The 19977-nt window shown below is 38.6% G+C and overlaps 1 protein-coding gene across 4 annotated transcripts in view; it reads left to right on the top strand.

The window, feature by feature from the left end:
• The window catches only part of LOC137624243 (S-formylglutathione hydrolase), a 48687-nt gene extending 29161 nt beyond the window's left edge, over window positions 1–19526 (top strand). For all 4 annotated transcript variants that reach the window (XM_068354755.1, XM_068354754.1, XM_068354752.1 and 1 more), the window contains exons 3-7: window positions 4665–4723; window positions 12506–12634; window positions 12985–13174; window positions 16079–16298; window positions 19218–19526. In XM_068354755.1, the coding sequence (XP_068210856.1) occupies window positions 4665–4723; window positions 12506–12634; window positions 12985–13174; window positions 16079–16298; window positions 19218–19400 (781 nt within the window). In that variant the 3' untranslated portion in view covers window positions 19401–19526. The remainder of the gene's footprint in view (window positions 1–4664; window positions 4724–12505; window positions 12635–12984; window positions 13175–16078; window positions 16299–19217) is intronic.
• The last annotated feature ends 451 nt before the right edge of the window (window positions 19527–19977 follow it).

Genomic DNA, 19977 nt, shown 5'->3' with positions numbered 1-19977 from the left:
AAAGAGATGTTTCCGGACCAGTTTGTTTCTGTGGCTCCTCGTTCTCCTCCGTCAGAGTTTGTGTTAGGCATGCCGTCTACCACTCCTGCCTTTACTAGACTCGTCCTCGCACATTCGTCCAAGAGAGCTTTGCGGGTGATAGGAGAATGGTTGCAGTCCAAGAAGAATTTAGGGAAGACAGCCTTTACGTTTCCCCCTGCTAGACTCTCTTCTAGATCGAGCGTCTGGTATGCCACGGGAGAAGTTCTCGGCTTGGGAGTTCCTGCCTCTGCCCAGGGCGACTTCTCAAGCCTCGTAGACTCTCCCCGCCGCCTTGCCATGAGACGCTCAAAGATATGTTGGTCATCTTCGGACCTGGACCACCTTTTGAAAGGTATCTTTAGGGCCTTCGAAGTTTTTAACTTCTTAGACTGGTGTCTAGGAGCCCTAAGCAGAAAGATCTCTCCGACAGAGAAAGAGACTTCCTTGCTCATTATGTCCTGCATGGACAAGGCCGTACATGATGGGTCTAATGAGCTTGCTGCATCATTTGTGTCCGGAGTCCTTAAAAAGTGTGAAAACCTATGCTCATTCCTTTCAGCTGGAGTTACACCGTGCCAGAGATCCGAGCTTCTTTTTGCTCCTCTTTCCAAGTGCCTTTTTCCAGCAGACCTGATTAAGGAAATAGCCGCTTCATTGATACAGAAGGACACTCACGATCTTGTTGCGTCCTCCGCTCGCAAAGCTACCCCTTTGCCTACCTTGTCAGCTAGACCAAGGATGGACACTCCAGCGTCCCGTTTTATTCCGCCCTTTCGTGGCAGAGCCTCCAGCAGAGGAGGTGCTTGTGCCGAAGGGAAACGAGGAAAGAAGAAAGGAACCAAGTCCTTTAAGGGCAGAGTCTGACTGCCAGCTTCTTCAGACAGCAGTGGGAGCCAGACTCAAGAACTTCTGGCAGACCTGGGAAAAGAGAGGCGCAGATGCACAATCTGTGAAGTTGCTCAGAGAGGGGTACAAGATCCCGTTTGTACGGAAACCCCCTCTAGCAACGTCTCCCATCGATCTCTCTCCCAGGTACAGAGAGGAAAACAAGAGACAAGCCTTGAAACGGGAGGTGTCTCTTTTACTAGAGAAGGGAGCGGTGGTCAAAGTCTCGGACCTTCAATCTCCGGGATTCTACAACCGACTCTTCTTGGTGTCAAAGAAGACAGGAGGGTGGAGGCCGGTGCTAGACGTCAGTGCTCTGAATGTCTTTGTCACAAAGCAGACGTTCTCCATGGAGACCACAAAGTCAGTCTTAGCAGTGGTCAGAAGGGAAGACTGGATGGTCTCTTTAGACCTAAGGGACGCCTACTTCCACGTCCCCATCCACCCGGACTCCCAACCTTTTCTGAGATTCGTTTTCGAAAAGGTTGTCTACCAGTTTCAAGCCCTGTGCTTTGGCCTAAGCACAGCTCCTCTTGTGTTTACGAGGCTGATGAGGAATGTAGCCAAATTCCTTCATTTAGCGGACATCCGAGCCTCCCTCTATTTGGACGACTGGCTTCTCAGAGCCTCTTCCAGTCGTCGCTGTCTGAATGATCTAAAGTGGACTCTAGATCTGACCAAGGAATTGGGTCTCCTTGTCAATATGGAAAAGTCACAACTGGTCGCATCCCAAACTATTGTGTATTTAGGGATGGAGATTCACAGTCTAGCTTTTCGGGCTTTTCCGTCGGCCCCCAGAACAAGCCAAGCCCAGTTATGCATCCAGAACATGCTGAAGAAGGAACGATGTTCAGTCAGGAAGTGGATGAGTCTGATAGGGACGCTATCATCCCTGGAACAGTTTGTGTCATTAGGAAGACTACACCTCCGTCCTCTTCAATACCACCTAGCATTTCACTGGAAAAAGGACAAGACGCTAGAAACGGTCTCGATCCCCATTTCCGAGAAGATGAAGTCTTGCCTGACTTGGTGGAAGGACAGTATCAGCCTAAGAGAGGGTCTTCCCCTGGCTGTTCAGACTCCCAACCACGTTCTCTTCTCGGACGCATCGGACGTAGGCTGGGGCGCAACATTAGACGGTCGGGAATGTTCGGGACTATGGAACTCGAGTCAAAGGATAATGCATATCAACTGCAAGGAGCTACTGGCAGTACATCTGGCCTTGAAAAACTTCAGGTCTCTCCTTCAAGGCAAAGTGGTGGAAGTGAACTCGGACAACACCACTGCCTTGGCGTACATCTCCAAGCAAGGAGGGACCCACTCACTGACGTTGTACGAGATCGCAAGGGACCTGCTCATCTGGTCAAAAGGTCAAAACATATCACTAGTAACGAGGTTCATCCAAGGCAACTTGAATGTCATGGCAGATTGTCTCAGTCGGAAGGGGCAAGTAATTCCAACAGAATGGACCCTCCACAAGGATGTATGCAAGAGACTTTGGGCCACTTGGGGCCAACCAACCATAGATCTCTTTGCAACCTCGATGACCAAGAGGCTCCCAATATATTGCTCACCAATCCCGGACCCAGCAGCAATACATATAGATGCCTTTCTCCTAGATTGGTCACATCTAGATCTATACGCATTCCCACCGTTCAAGATTGACAACAAGGTACTGCAGAAGTTCGCCTCTCACGAAGGGACAAGGTTGACGCTAGTTGCTCCCCTCTGGCCCGCGAGAGAATGGTTCACCGAGGTACTTCGATGGCTAGTAGACGTTCCCAGAAGTCTTCCTCTAAGGGTGGACCTTCTACGTCAGCCACACGTAAAGAAGGTACACCAAAGCCTCCACGCTCTTCGTCTGACTGCCTTCAGACTATCGAAAGACTCTCGAGAGCTAGAGGCTTTTCGAAGGAGGCAGCCAGTGCGATTGCTAGAGCAAGGAGAACATCCACCCTTAGAGTCTACCAATCGAAGTGGGAAGTCTTCCGAAACTGGTGCAAGTCAGTATCCGTATCCTCGACCAGTACCTCTGTAACTCAAATAGCTGACTTTCTCTTATACCTGAGAAAAGAACGATCACTTTCAGCTCCCACTATCAAGGGCTACAGAAGCATGTTGGCATCGGTCTTCCGGCATAGAGGCTTAGATTTTTCCAACAATAAAGATCTACAGGACCTCCTTAAGTCTTTTGAGACCACGAAGGAGCGTCGTTTGGTTACACCTGGTTGGAATTTAGATGTGGTACTAAGATTCCTCATGTCAGACAGGTTTGAGCCGCTACAATCAGCCTCCCTGAAAGATCTCACCTTAAAGACACTTTTCCTGGTATGCTTAGCCACAGCTAAAAGAGTCAGTGAGATTCATGCCTTCAGCAAGAACATCGGATTTTCGTCAGAAAAAGCTACATGTTCACTACAACTTGGTTTTCTAGCCAAAAATGAGCTACCTTCTCGACCTTGGCCGAAATCGTTCGATATTCCCAGCTTATCGAATATGGTAGGCAATGAACTAGAAAGAGTCTTATGCCCTGTGAGAGCTCTTAAGTTCTATTTAAAACGAACTAAACCTTTACGAGGCCTATCTGAAGCTTTATGGTGTTCAGTTAAGAAACCATCTTTGCCTATGTCAAAGAATGCTTTATCCTATTTTATCAGACTGTTAATACGAGAAGCTCATTCCCATCTGAGTGAGGAAGACCAAGCATTGCTGAAGGTAAGGACACACGAAGTTAGAGCTGTCGCAACTTCCGTGGCCTTTAAGCAAAATAGATCTCTGCGAAGTATAATGGACGCAACCTATTGGAGAAGCAAGTCAGTGTTTGCGTCTTTTTATCTAAAGGATGTCCAGTCTCTTTACGAGGACTGCTACACACTGGGACCATTCGTAGCAGCGAGTGCAGTAGTGGGTGAGGGCTCAACCACTACAATTCCCTAATTCCATACCCTTTTAATCTTTCTCTTGAAATGTTTTTATTGTTGTTTTTTGGGTTGTCCGGAAGGCTAAGAAGCCTTTCGCATCCTGGTTGATTTGGCGGGTGGTCAAAGTAATTTCTTGAGAGCGCCTAGATTAGGGGTTTTGATGAGGTCCTGTTGTATGGGTTGCAACCCTTGATACTTCAGATCCTAGGGGTCGATCAGCATCCTAAGAGGATCGCGAGGCTCCGTAAGGAAGACGTACTTAAAAGGCAGAGTAATTGTTCAAGTCGACTTCCTTACCAGGTACCTATTTATTTTGTTTTTGTTATTTTGATAACTTCTAAAATGAAATGAAAAACTCTTAGCTCATAAAATGTAAACATATATTACTGGTCTCTACCCACCCCCCTGGGTGTGAATCAGCTATATAATCACCGGCTAAGTTAAATATTGAAAAATGTTATTTTGATAATAAAATAAATTTTTGAATATACTTACCCGGTGATTATAAATTAAAGGACCCTCCCTTCCTCCCCAATAGAGACGCAGTGGGACGAGGAGAAAATTGAGTCTTTGTTTACATTGAGTACTGGGTATCTGGACGACAGATGGCGCTGTTGGGCACACCCGCAATCTGTGTAGCGATCGCTGGCGAGTTTTTACCGTAGAGTTGTCTGTCGGGCAACAGAGTTGCAGCTATATAATCACCGGGTAAGTATATTCAAAAATTTATTTTATTATCAAAATGACATATTTATACAGTAAGTAAAGTACTCTATAGAAAGTATATAATTGATTGTAGACTATTCATGATTATAAATTACAAATTTTGTATTTCAGTAAGGAGCTGCAATGTAAAATGAAGTTTGGTGTATATGTTCCTCCACAAGCAGAGTTAGGTAAGTGAATATTTTTTTAGCTTCATGATTGGTTTAATCCATTATTTGGTTATTGTGCTTGCATTAGTTTATTAGCCACCCCATTAATAATGAAAAAAGATATGCAAGTATAACAACAGCCTTGCTACAGTTTATTACTACAGGTATATCTTTTGAAATAGATGTAAGACAGTATTACAGTAATGTTTTGGTCTATCTTTAGACAAGATATTAGGTGATGATGTTGCCAGATGTCTTGGAAGAATTGCATCATTTCAAAGTTCTTTAAGGGGTTAGATGTAAAATGAGTTTTCACCATTCTCTTTCATCTCTCCCATTAGTGTTAGGTCCTCGGCTATCGCCATTTTCCACAATTTCTAGTGTCTTCCTATTGGCCTTTGTCCGACAACTTCCATATTTATTATTTGTTCCTACCCGAATACAGATTTTCCTCTTATATATGAGATGATTCCCTTTGTGCGCTGGAATGACTGTTAAAACTTACAAGGTAGCCAGTGAATGACAGGCCAGTGGTGTGTTCCATCCACCTGTATGATATATCCAGATGAGTGGACAGTATTTTACAGTACTACTCATAGTGCTGTTTACCGACTTGTCTTGCTATATTAAAGCTTTTTCTTTCTCTTGATTATGTATGCTTATTTTCCTTGTTTGTTTTGAGGTCTCTGCAATTTGGAATTGGTTAAGTAAGTTGATGAGTTGAAGTAATCTTAATATGGAAAGTTTATTTCAAGGTAATCTGTAGATCATTTTTCATTTTGTGTTTTGGGGGCATTCCTGTTTGCAGGATTCCCATTAATTTACAGTATTTAAAAGTGAAGATTGTAGTCTCCTTTGCAAGAGGACAAGTTTTGGATGAAGGCATCAAGGAAGCATTCTCCAATGTTTTTTGGGGCATTATTTCATTGATGTTGCACAGGTTATTTGGTGCATTTCTTCTGCCTTTTAAAGCTGGTCATTCTATAGCTCCTCTTCGTTCTTTTTGACGTCCTCAGTCCACAGGTACTATGGGTAAGAAGATAATTGTAGAAGAGATGCTTTAGCTATGGTAAGCATTTTTTGTAGAAGGACAATCCATAATCAAACCATTGTTCTTTGGTCTTGGATAGTGCCATAGCTTATGTACCGTGGTCTTTCACTGTCTTGGGGTAGAGTTCTCTTGCTTAAAGGTACACTCAGGCACACTATTTTATCTTATTTCTCTTCCTTTTGTTTTGTTGAAGTTTTTATAGTTTATATGTGAAATATTTATTTCGATGTTGTTGCTGTTCTTAATATATTTTATTTGGATTGTAAATTACTTGTCTATCTATATACCAAGGCACTTCCCCCAATTTTGGGGGGTAGCCGACACCAACAATGAAACAAAACAAAAAGGGGACCTCTACTCTCTATGTTCCTTCAGCCTAATCAGGGACCCAACCGAGTTCAGCTGGTACTGTTAGGGTGCCACAGCCCAACCTCCCACATTTCCACCACAGATGAAGCTTCATAATGCTGACTCCCCTACTGCTGCTACCTCCGCGGTCATCTAAGGCCCCGGAGGAAGCAGCAGGGCCTACTGGAACTGCGTCACAATCGCTCGCCATTCATTCCTATTTCTAGCACGCTCTCTTGCCTCTCTCACATCTATCCTCCTATCACCCAGAGCTTTCTTCACACCATCCATCCACCCAAACCTTGGCCTTCCTCTTGTACTTCTCCCATCAACTCTTGCATTCATCACCTTCTTTAGCAGACAACCATTTTCCATTCTCTCGACATGGCCAAACCACCTCAACACATTCATATCCACTCTAGCCGCTAACTCATTTCTTACACCCGTTCTCTCCCTCACCACTTCGTTCCTAACCCTATCTACTCGAGATACACCAGCCATACTCCTCAGACACTTCATCTCAAACACATTCAATTTCTGTCTCTCCATCACTTTCATTCCCCACGACTCCGATCCATACATCACAGTTGGTACAATCACTTTCTCATATAGAACTCTCTTTACATTCATGCCCAACCCTCTATTTTTTACTACTCCCTTAACTGCCCCCAACACTTTGCAACCTTCATTCACTCTCTGACGTACATCTGCTTCCACTCCACCATTTGCTGCAACAATAGACCCCAAGTACTTAAACTGATCCACCTCCTCAAGTAACTCTCCATTCAACATGACATTCAACCTTGCACCACCTTCCCTTCTCGTACATCTCATAACCTTACTCTTACCCACATTAACTCTCAACTTCCTTCTCTCACACACCCTTCCAAATTCTGTCACTAGTCGGTCAAGCTTCTCTTCTGTGTCTGCTACCAGTACAGTATCATCCGCAAACAACAACTGATTTACCTCCCATTCATGGTCATTCTCGCCTACCAGTTTTAATCCTCGTCCAAGCACTCGAGCATTCACCTCTCTCACCACTCCATCAACATACAAGTTAAACAACCACGGCGACATCACACATCCCTGTCTCAGCCCCACTCTCACCGGAAACCAATCACTCACTTCATTTCCTATTCTAACACATGCTTTACTACCTTTGTATAAACTTTTCACTGCTTGCAACAACCTTCCACCAACTCCATATAACCTCATCACATCCCACATTGCTTCCCTATCAACTCTATCATATGCTTTCTCCAGATCCATAAACGCAACATACACCTCCTTACCTTTTGCTAAATATTTCTCGCATATCTGCCTAACTGTAAAAATCTGATTCATACAACCCCTACCTCTTCTAAAACCACCCTGTACTTCCAAGATTGCATTCTCTGTTTTATCCTTAATCCTATTAATCAGTACTCTACCATACACTTTTCCAACTACACTCAACAAACTAATACCTCTTGAATTACAACACTCATGCACATCTCCCTTACCCTTATATAGTGGTACAATACATGCACAAACCCAATCTACTGGTACCATTGACAACACAAAACACATATTAAACAATCTCACCAACCATTCAAGTACAGTCACACCCCCTTCCTTCAACATCTCAGCTTTCACACCGTCCATACCAGATGCTTTTCCTACTCTTGTTTCATCTAGTGCTCTCCTCACTTCCTCTATTGTTATCTCTCTCTCATTCTCACCTCCCATCACTGGCACCTCAACACCTGGAACAGCAATTATATCTGCCTCCCTATTATCCTCAACATTCAGCAAACTTTCAAAATATTCCGCCCACCTTTTCCTTGCCTCCTCTCCTTTTAACAACCTTCCATTTCCATCTTTCACTGTCTCTTCAATTCTTGCGCCAGCCTTCCTTACTCTCTTCACTTCTTTCCAAAACTTCTTCTTATTCTCTTCATATGACTGACCCAATCCCTGACCCCACCTCAGGTCAGCTGCCCTCTTTGCCTCACGTACCTTGCGCTTTACTTCCACCTTTTTCTCTCTATATTTTTCATACTTCTCTATACTATTACTCTGCAGCCATTCTTCAAAAGCCCTCTTTTTCTCTTCCACTTTCACCTTCACTCCTTCATTCCACCATTCACTGCCCTTCCTCATGCTGCCTCCAACAACCTTCTTGCCACATACATCACTTGCAATCCCAACAAAATTTTCTTTTACTAACTTCCATTCCTCCTCTAAATTACCAGTTTCTCTTACTCTCACCTCATCATATGCCATTTTCAACCTTTCCTGATATTTACTTTTTACCCCCGGTTTTATTAGCTCTTCAATCCTCACTACCTCCCTTTTACATCCACCTACTCTATTCCCCCACTCTTTTGCTACAACTAATTTTCCTTCCACCAAAAAATGATCAGACATACCGTTAGCCATACCCCTAAACACGTGCACGTCTTTCAATCTTCCAAACATTCCAACACATAATCCATTAATGCCCTTTCTACTACTCTTCCATTTGCCACTCTTACCCACGTATACTTATTCTTATCTTTCTTTTTAAAGAAGCTAGCACCTATTACCATCTCTTGTTCAACACACATGTCTACCAGTCTCTCACCACTCTCATTTTCACCTGGTACGCCATACTTACCAATGACACCTTCTACCTCTCCAGCGCCCACTCTAGCATTTAAGTCACCCATAACAACTACATAATTCCTTCTACCCAGTCCTTCTACACACCTAGTTAAATCATTCCAGAACTCATTCCGATCTTCTTCACTTTTCTCACTACCTGGCCCATACGCACTGACAAACGCCCAACATTCCCTACCCAACCTAACCCTTACCCACATTAACCTAGATGATATCTCCTTCCATTCCACTACTTTACCTGTCATCCATTCACTCAGCAATAACGCCACACCCTCTCTCGCTCTTCCCCTTTCAATCCCAGACACTCTACCAGACATTTCACCAAACATCACTTCACCCTTTCCTTTCATCTTTGTCTCACACAAGGCCAATACATCCATCCTTCTACTTCTAAACATACTTCCAATCTCACATCTTTTACTCTCTATCGTACTACATCCACGCACATTTAAACACCCCAAAACTAGAGTGCGGGGAGCAGTCACTCTCCCCCCAGCACCATCTCCTTGTCGATGTCTCGCAGGAATTACTTGTAATTTCCTTATTTTATTTCCTCACTGGGCTAATTTCCCTGTTGGAACCCTCAGGCTTATAGCATTCTGCTTTTCAAACGAGGGTTCTAGCTTAGCAAGTAATAATAATAATAATATACCTCATTGCACATAGGGAGAGCTTAACCCTGTTAAGTGAGGTGGAATGCCCAAAATATCTGTAAATTATACAGAAGTAGAGCATCTAGAGTTTGTGACTATGTTTGAGCATAAAGGCATTCTTTCTATTGGTGCTGTTGCCAAGGTGACTCCAAACCTTTAATATACTTGATCTTTGTGACAAATGTTTTCATCGGTGGTCCCTCAGTTCCTGTGTCTACTTTTGGTTTTGTAATGTTCAGTTACACACATTTCTAGTTTGCTCCTTTTCATCCTCCTCTCCAGTTTGGCTCTCACCTCTACCTCCTATCTTTTTCAGATGCTTCTCATAAGTATTAGTGATCCTTTATAGCTTCAAACCACTACTTTTTCCCCTGATGGTTGGGTGACTGAGCTCACTAGGGGTCTGTACCTTAGAGATCGGTCCTCCAAGCCTTAGAATTGGTGTGACATACAGCTGTTTCATCACTAGTTCGGAATCGATCTCGTATAGGGTTGATAACCAGTGTTGGAATCCAAGTATTTAACCAGTGTTGGAATCCAAGTACCCTTTCGTCTTTTCTTGAGAGATAGAAAACGACTACCCTTGATTGCATTCCTATTTGTGGTGCTGCAGTACTGTAAGACAGAGGAATTAGCACTATCTTTACATTTACATATTCCCAGGATTACCTGGAAAAGCTCTCTTACACAGTGCCGACTTATGAATTCCATGGGATTTGGGCATGCCCACTCATTCACAGTGAGGGAGTGTATCTATTACTACTAGTTTTTGGTTTCCATTGAGGCCATGTATCATTTGCCAGGTTATTCCAAAGATCAATTTGGTTAAACCTAGGTTATTGGCCAAGTTTACCTGCATGGAACATTCAGTAATCTTTTGTGCTCATTCCCATCGTCTTGGTCTCAAGGTTGCTATACCATGTCCAGTTTTAGGACAAGAGCACATGTATTCCTGTGATGGTGAACGTTCTTCAGGGCGAGTTGACATGCCTTCACCCTTTTTGAAAAACTATAAGGTGTCAAATACCTGACCATGAGGCAGATGAAAACCTCCTGTGGTAAGCAACATAGCCACAACAAATAACTTTAGTCAAGTTTCAGAATATCGAGCCAGAACCAGATTAGAAGCTTTTGCATTTTTATAATTTTGATTCAATTTCATTCCCTCTAACAATAAAGTCAGGTTTAAAGCTAAAGAGTATTTATTGCATTTTTATCATTATACTGTAGTACAGTTTATTGCATAGGAAGAGGTTTGAATTCATATTCATTATCAGTAAATGTGAATGTTCTTCATAGTTTTTGATGATGATGATAGTAATAATGATATTGATAATCTAAATTATGAAAGAATACAGTATATGAAAACCATTTAAGGGACAGATTGCCAAGTGTCAGTTTGTCATACAAAGAGTACAGGAACATATATTAATATGCATTCTAGGTAAAGAAATCTAGTATTTATAGTAAAAATTGTGGTAAATTAACTTGATTAGTTTTCAATTACAGTAGTCTTTTGTATGGAGTAGAAAAGCCATAGTGGTGATTTTACTGGGCATTTAGTAAAACAGATTCAATATAGTTTTTTAGTTATATCTCTGAACTTAGAGCAAATTGTGTTAGGGATTTATTTTCATTCATCTTTTATCAGTAAGAATTTTGTAATTTCCTTCTATTGTACAGTATTACAAGTATTCTGAACTGTTGTAGACTTTTGATTGTATGATTGTTTCTATTTGGTTCAATGCTTTTTAGAATCAGCATTTTAAAGTTTATTGATTTCATTAGTTAATTATATTTTCCAATAGTGAAAAAAATATGCTTTTCCATAGATTTTTCACTTTGACTTATTGTTACTTTAGATAAATACTGTATTTGATTTATGAGATATGACTAAAGTCATCTCAAGAAAAACAAAAGTTTCGGTTTTTATAACATAAAAGTGATGTTAATCTGTACCTAGTATTACAATATAATACCTGATAATTTGGGGTGAAATCGGTATTTTAAATTTATTTGTCTTTACATATAGTAGTACCTTGGTTTGCGAGGTACACTACTCGGAATACGAGTAAACCGGTTTACAAGCATAAAAATTTTAACGTGTTTACGAGCTATATATTGGTCTGCAAGCAAAAATTCTCCTCATTTTGCCCATTTGTTGCAGACAAGCATGAAGTGCCAATAGGTACGCCATATACTTTATGTTCGTATGATTTTTAACCTATTTTAAAGTACAGGTAAAGCCAAATGCAGTTGTCTCTAGATAGGTTTCTTGTGGAAATTGAGTGTAAGGGTGTAGAAAAAAAGATCAACAAGCGTTTATAAAGCAAAAAATTAAGTGATTCAGTTATTGATAGTAAATATCATTCAAGAGAGAGAGACTGCCAATATTTTACCAGAAATTCCCCATAGAGGGAGATTCTTCTAAATGGTAACCCCTTCCTCCTCTCTCGTTTTCCTCATGTCAGCACCGACACGAGTGCATTCGCAAATATTCCTTTCAAATTTTTTTTTGTGAATTATTGATTTTTATTCATTTCTGATGTTAGGGGTTATAATTTGTTCTCTGAATTTCACTACAAACCTTTAGAAATGAGTGTATATGTGTATTTATGAACTTGTGGAATGCATTGAGTGAATTTCCTTTACTGTATTTCTAATGAGGAAAATTGTTTTCGAATACATTATGGGCATTTTAGGTTAGGAGCTTACTCTTTAAATGAATTAAGCTCATAAACCAAGTTACTGTAGTATTGCTGTATATGTTCTTTACAAGTAGAGTTGGAAACACACTAATGAAAATAAACACACTAATGAAAATAGTTTTAAAAATAGTTATACACTATATACATGGAACAACTGATATTCTTGCTTATTACAGATATTGCAATTTAGTTTCTAGTTAGTGATTAGTCGAGTCTTCCATTACTTAAGCTGCAATAGCAATTCTAATTAAAAACACAGTCATTTAAGACAATAAAATCCAAACTACATTTGAAGCTAATTACTGTATGGATTTATATATATATTTTGAGCCTATGGTTAGTTGTATAATTTTTTTTTTTTTTTTTCCTATTCATGAACTACAAAATTCTTTTCCAGGGCCTGTACCTGTTGTCTATTGGTTATCGGGCTTGACATGCACTGAACAGAATTTTGTAACAAAGGCTGGAGCTCAGCAATATGCATCTCAACATGGGTTCCTGGTGGTTGCACCTGACACTAGCCCAAGTAAGTCGTGTTGCTGCGATGTTCCCTTGTGTTTTTTATTACTGCACTTTGTTTATTGTTTGGTGGAAGAGGGTGCCTCATGCAACTGATCCCTTAATGTTGGGATAATGGTGGGAAAGAAGAAATTGATGGAATTATTTCAGCCAAAGTCCCAACAATTTTAGATTAGCAGTAGTTTGCAAAAACAACTAAAGTTGACAAGATGGTCTGTCTTAAACTTTTTTTCCTTGTAGCCAAGTCATATTTTTGTAACTGGATACAGTATTTTGGAAGAAAGTTTTATAAATAAGCAGTGTACCATGATTTGGTTGCTGGATACAACACATTATTTTGTTTAAAAAAAATCACAGGAGGATGCAACATCGAAGGAGAGGAAGATGGCTGGGACTTTGGCACAGGTGCTGGATTTTATGTGGATGCTACAGAAGAAAAATGGAAGACCAACTACCGGATGTTTTCCTACATTACCAAAGAGCTGCCCGAGGTCATTTCTGACAATTTTAAAGTACAAAGTGATAAAGCAGCAATAATGGGTCATAGGTAAGTACTTTTATTCTCATTTGTTTAGAGTACCAAAGTATCAAGGTTTTTATTGTAGTACTGTAAATGGGTCATTTTAAGTCAGAATAAAAAGGACTAAATTTGGCCAATTTATGTACTGTATTCATCTTTGAGATTACTATACTTCATTATCATGTGATTACCTTAGCTATGTGATCCAGTTGTAATAATGCCTAGTTTTAATTCTGATTTCATTCTTCATTTCAGTTCACTATGAATAGATACGATATATTTTTTCAGCTAAATATTTCAAAACTATTTATATTCTGATCCATAAAAGAAATTCTCAATTAATTGATTTCCATTCCACTTTTCCAGACTCATTAGTTTTAAATCTACAGTACAATAAACCTCCACTATATTTAGGACCTGTGATTCTGATATTCAGATAATCCATTTCAATTTTGGGTTGTAAGATTTTTTTTCAACATAAATGTGGAAATTTGGAGTATGAAAATAACCAAAAATAGTTTCTTATATGATCAAAGTACATAACCATGCATGAATATTTACTATGGGAAGGGGAAAATAATAGAAAAATTGTGCATACAAATATATTAATTGTAAATGAGATGTTGCTGACAAAACCAGAAAATTTTTGTAGTATTTTTAATAGCTCACCCACTAAAGATAAAAGCATTCTTTAAAAAAGCTCCTCGGTAAAATTAAAACCAAGAGGATATGTAATATTTTAAAAGAATTTGAAATAACTACCCTATGAAAAATCAAGCTAGCCAGTAAAATTAATTCTTACTGAAATTTATTTACATTAGCTAAAGTATGCCATAATGTTTATTTAATACATTTATTAAAATGTTGAACAGCTGTTGTTTAATATCTGGTGACAACAAACTCTTACCTTTGCATTTTATCGTTACAGTAGTCCTATACACAGCTAAAGTAAATAAATACAATAGGGGATGTACACAGCTACAGTTTAATATAAAGTTATAGATGATTGTTAGTGGTGCATGTTTACAACTGTATTCAAGGTGGCATGATTCAATGATAGGCTAGTCATTGTTTTGCCTACTAATTGTTGAAAAAGTTTTGATACCATAGCCTTAGCATAGTGTACACTTAGTCCTTTGAATACCATTGTAATTATTTTGTTTCAATATTTCTACTGTACTGACTTTAGTGCCATTGTATTTACTGTATGTTATATCCAGTTATTACGTTATTTTTTCTTTTATTGTTTGCTATTGAAAATTTTACTATGTGACAGTACAGTATAAATTAATGGAATAGAAATTTCTTCAGCTTTACAGTATAAATTAATGGAATAGAAATTTCTTCAGCTTTACAGTATAAATTAATGGAATAGAAATTTCTTCAGCTTTACAGTATAAATTAATGGAATAGAAATTTCTTCAGCTTTACAGTATAAATTAATGGAATAGAAATTTCTTCAGCTTTACAATGACACTTTAAAGTCCCATCTATGATATTGTTTGTGGCTAGGATAAGCAAAGTAAAATAACCACCCTAATGGGCGTGGAGCTCGAGTTAGAATTTTGAGTTGTTGTTATTCAAAGGGTTACCAAGTATGTTATGACATGAACAGTATGGCATACTTGTTTTCATTGTAATCAATTTTAGCCTGAATATTTTTACCATCCATATTTGTTTGTTTTTAATTTTAGCCTGAATATTTTTACCATCCATATTTGTTTGTTTTTAATAGTGTAGTTATTTTGAATCCCTATTTCAATATTAAACAGCCATTTTTTGTTTTTATATAATTAGTCGTTTTGTCTTGAGTGGGTGAGCCATTGAAAATAATGCACTTTTAACTTTTATTGGTGACATTTAATTTTTAAACAGTACTATTAAACTTTGGCTAGAATACTTATCAGGAGGTAATCTAGTAGTTAGTTAGTGCTTGTATTTGGAAAAAAAAATTATAATGGTAGATCTTGGTTCAAATGAATCTCGAGTCAAAATTTAAAATACTTTTATTTATTTCTTATTTTAAATTATTTGCGATGAAATATTCTGAAATCCTTTTCATGAAGATATGAAATATTTGCCCCCTCTTTCTTTGCCACTAAACATATGAGAATTCACAAATTAAGAATTATCTATTTTGTTCCCTGAAATCATATTTAAACCACAGGTAACAAAATTAATACGATTTAATATTTTAGATTAAAAGACCAATATAAATTATGAGGTGGAAAGTTTGGGTAGTTTTTCTTGGTCACCGAGAAGCATGACAATCCGTTAATGGAATGATGTTCTCTCTATCTCTTGTTACATATTTATGGGGATTTTAACGGCTTCCTTTGGAGGGTCTTCATCACTGTTATTATGATGTATTGTTTTGATCATTGAAGGAAGCCATTATGGAAAAAAGTAATATTTATTTATTTTACTCTAAAAGTAAGCTTTTAAGAGCTGTAGTTTGTTAGTATTTACAGAATTACAGGGTACAGTATATGATAATCAAGTAATTAGTACATTTATTTTTTACAAAAATTAGATATTGTCATGGGCTGAGAATGTATCTATAAATTGGCTATCTTGTATAATTTATGTAAATGCCTCATTTTTATCTAGAAATTCAGAAAAAAATGTTTTAACCTTGTGATTTCAACTTGAAGAATTTCTGTTTGAAAGGTAAATGTTAAAAGAACATTTGAGTGCAATAAAGTTGGGAATTAAATGATAAAATCTATAAAGTACTTTTAATGACATAGTAAAAATTAATTTTCCATAGCTTACTCTTATCATAAAAGTGTAATTGCTTTATGCTATTATTTATAAGAAATTAGATCTTAATTTTAATAAATCCAATCTGTATTTCCCATTTATCATAAAGTTAAATCTAGATCAGAAGTCATTGGTATAGTAAAAGCAAATGCTCTGTTTGTTTCGCAGCATGGGTGGTCATGGTGCTCTTATTTGTGCACTTAAAAATCCTGGCCAGTACAAGTCTGTATCGGCTTTTGCTCCAATTTGCAACCCCATCAACTGTCCCTGGGGTGTAAAGGCATTCACAGGATACCTTGGGGAGAACAAAGATGCTTGGAAGGAGTATGATGCCTGCGAGTTGCTCAAGAAGTACAATGGACCTCCTTTAGAGATCTTAGTAGATCAGGTAGGTAAAGTTACTCTGTTAAAGTTCATTGCTATAATCTATATTGACACTGCGCATCACCTTTTACAAACTAAAATATTTAAAGGTTATATTCGTGAAGAATTGGCTTATAAGCTGTAATTTGCAACGATACACAGAATACCACAACTACTGTACACAGTCTTGAAATCCTTTATTACTAATGTGACCAGTTTTAAAATTTGTATTTAATCATTTGAGGTTTGTGCTTGACTTTTTCTGAATTTTTAATGCATACTATGAAAACCACCAATATTTCTCAGCTGTAGAAAAGCCTGAAAATTAACTTTTACCCTTTCCCAAAATTTTCACAACAGCATTTAATAAAAGTTTTTGTTGAGATTGCAAGTGATGAGCGAGTACGGTAAGAGGATTGTTAGAGGTAGTATAAGGATGAGGAAGGGTGGCGAGTGGTGGAGTGAAGTTGAAGGTGGGGGGGGGGGGAGAAATTTGAAGAATGCATCCGAGTAATAGTATAAAGGAATATGAAAGTTATAGAGGGAAAATTGTGGAAGTAAAACAGGTGGCTGAGGCAAAGTGGGCAGCTGACTGGAGGTACAGTCAGGGATTTGGACGGTATGAAGAGAATAAGAAGTTTTGAAAAGTGAAGAGACAGTGAAAGATAAAAATGAAAGGTTGTCGAAGGAAGAGGAGGCATGAAAAAGGTTGCTGAATATTGAGGATGATAAGGAGGCAAATATAATTGCTGTTGAGGTGCCTATGATAGGATATGAGAATGAGAGAGATTACAAGAGACAAAGTGAAGAGAGCAGGAAAAGCACCTGGTATGGATGGTGTGAGGGCTGAGATGTTAAAGGAAGGGGGTGCCAATATGCTGGAGTAGTTGGCGAGATTCTGTGTTTTATGTTGTCAAAGTTATGTGCACATCTCGTTCTTGCTATACAAAGGTAAGGGTGATTTGCACGAGTGTGGTTGAAGAAGTGTATGGTATTGTTAATCAATAGGATTAAGCACAAAATGGAGAAAGCAATTTTAGAAGCCCAGGGTGGCTTTAGAAGAGATGGGGGATGTATGGATCAGATTCTATAGTTAGATCAGATATGCAAGAAATATTTGGCAAAAAAAAGCTTATGATAAAAGTTAATAGAGATGCAATGGAGTTAAATGGAATAGGTGGAAGTTTCTCGGATACCTTCCTGGGCGGGCAAAGTACTGCCTGACCTTTACGTGATATCAAACTATCTGTACATAATAAAGTTATTTCCCGCTTGTTCTGTTAACCAAAAGGCGTGATTTATTTGAAACATTCTCTTCTAATTGTGTTGTTACAAATGGCTGTCTGAAATCTCTGATTGTCCTTGAGCCGAGACAGGGATGTGCGAGATGTCACCATGGTAGTTCAGTTCGTTTATTTGAGCTGTTAAAGGTGAATGCTTGAGTGCTTGATTGAGAATTGAAATTTCAGATAAGAGTGATCATGAGTGGGAGGTAAATTGGTTCTTGTTTGCTGATTACTTACAAACTAGGAGGAGAAGCTGTGTCGATTAGTGACAGTTTGGAAAGGCATGTGAAAGCAAGATGCGAAGATGCAAGTTAATGTGGGTAAGAGTAAGGTTATAAGGTACAGAAAGAAGGGCAGTGCTAGATTGATTGTCATGTTTAATGAAAAGTTACTAGAGGTAGATCAGTTCAAGTTTGCTGCAAATAGTTTAATGAAACCTGATGTACATCAGAAAGTGAATGAAGGATGTAAAATGTTTGGGGGCAGTGAAGGGAATGGTAAGGAATAGAGGGTTAGGGATGCATGTAAAGCGAGTTCTGCATGAAAAGGCGCTTGCACCAGCTGTGATGTATGAATCAGAGTTATGGGGAATTAAAATGAATTAGAGACAGAAGGTGAACGTGTTCAAGATGCAGTGTCTGAGGAGTATGGCTGGTGGATCTCATTGGATAGGGTTAGGAACGAAGTAGTAAGAGCAAGAACGGGAGTGAGGAATGAATTAGCAGCTATAGAGCAAATGAATGGATGGAGGTGGTTTGGTTATGTAGAGTGGATAGAATATGGTTGTCTGCTAAAGAAGGTGCTGAATGTAAAAGGAGGACCAAGGAATGAATGAATCGATGGAGTGAACAAATCTCCAGGTAACAGGATGATAGATATGAGGCAAAAAGGCTTAATTGGGATAGAAATGAATGATGAGCATTGGTGATAATTCTGATAGGCCTTCCCAGCTGCTACCTACTAGGTCGAGTTCCTCATCAGGCAGGCAAGGAGGAACAAGGGAAAAAAAACTCCTTCTCATTTCTTTTAGAATGATGGCTATCTACCAAGATTAGGGGAAATGCTATGGTAGTTTGATAGATGAGAAAACTTCAAAGGTAGAAGTTAGGAAATAAATAAGATGAGCAGCTACTCATTGAATTTTGAATTTTGTATTAAGACAAATTTGCAGCATGTAAAAAATTTTTTTTATTAACTTCCACTCCTCTAGATCACCAGTTTCTCACCCTGTCTTATGCCGCTTTTGACTTTCTTGATATCTTTTTATAACACCTTCACTACCTCCTATTATTCCCCCCCACTTTTACTAAAATCAAAGAAATTATCAGACACCAGTAGCCATACCCCTAAACATGTTCACAACTTTCAATCTTCCTTCTAATTAATATCAATCTTCCTTCTAATTAATTATTAACATACAAGCCATCAATGCTCTTTTTACCACTTTTCCATTTGTTATTCTTTCCCATGTACACTTGTTTCTCTCTCTCTTCTTGTAAAAACTATTACTTACCACCAGCTCTGTTTCAACACTCGTATCTAGCAGTCTCTTACCGCTCTCATTTTTGCCTGGTATTCCATACTTCCCAATATGTGAATAGGTAGAATATGACTCCTCTATGTGGTTAGTAAATATTTCTTTATCTTTTTGTTCGCAGGGGAAGGCTGACAACTTTTTGACCCAAGGCCAGCTGTTACCTGATAATTTGGTTAGTGCTTGTGCGGCTCAAGGTGTACCTGTAATTATGAGAATGCAGGAAGATTACGATCATTCTTATTATTTTATTGGCACGTTCATTGGTGAACATTTTGATCATCATGCCAAATTTTTGAAGAACTAGCCAATTAGGCTTATGCATAGTTTTCTACGATTATGACAAAATGAACTGAAATGGTATAACCAGTGCTTTACTTAAGCCAGTTAAAACATGTACTGTATTAATTTCTAATAAAATTTTAAAAAAATCTCGATGTATTAAATCAGTCATTCATCTCAGGTGAGTTCAAGATGTGGAGGCTGGTGAATGGGTTACCCCACACTGTGGCCTAACAATGTCTAGTACCTAGAATCCAAAGGAAAAAAAAGTTAATTATTTGTGTTATAAATGAAGCTCCCTTTTTTATCACGCAAAATAGTGTACTGTATAGCCTAGTATTAGAGATAATAAGTTACAGAAATTCTAAATCGGTCATTGCAAGAATTGTATGTCCAAGTGTGCCAACTTTCTATGGGACTTTAACTAGGTCTTCTATTAATGTGTAAAGCACAGACTCAATGTGTATGTGGGAGACCTACAGGCAGGCTCTATTAAACCCATCACAGAAATAATTCTGAATCGTCCGGTAACTGATGACATGTCACCCATCGAGAAGCAACACTAACCTTGGAGAAAAAGCTTATCTGGGCATTTGTTTCTC

The sequence above is a fragment of the Palaemon carinicauda genome, chromosome 31 (assembly GCF_036898095.1).
Source record: "Palaemon carinicauda isolate YSFRI2023 chromosome 31, ASM3689809v2, whole genome shotgun sequence".
NCBI lineage: Eukaryota > Metazoa > Arthropoda > Malacostraca > Decapoda > Palaemonidae > Palaemon > Palaemon carinicauda.
The sequence above is the reverse complement of the archived record's forward strand: the minus strand, read 5'-3'. Positions and strand labels throughout refer to the sequence as shown.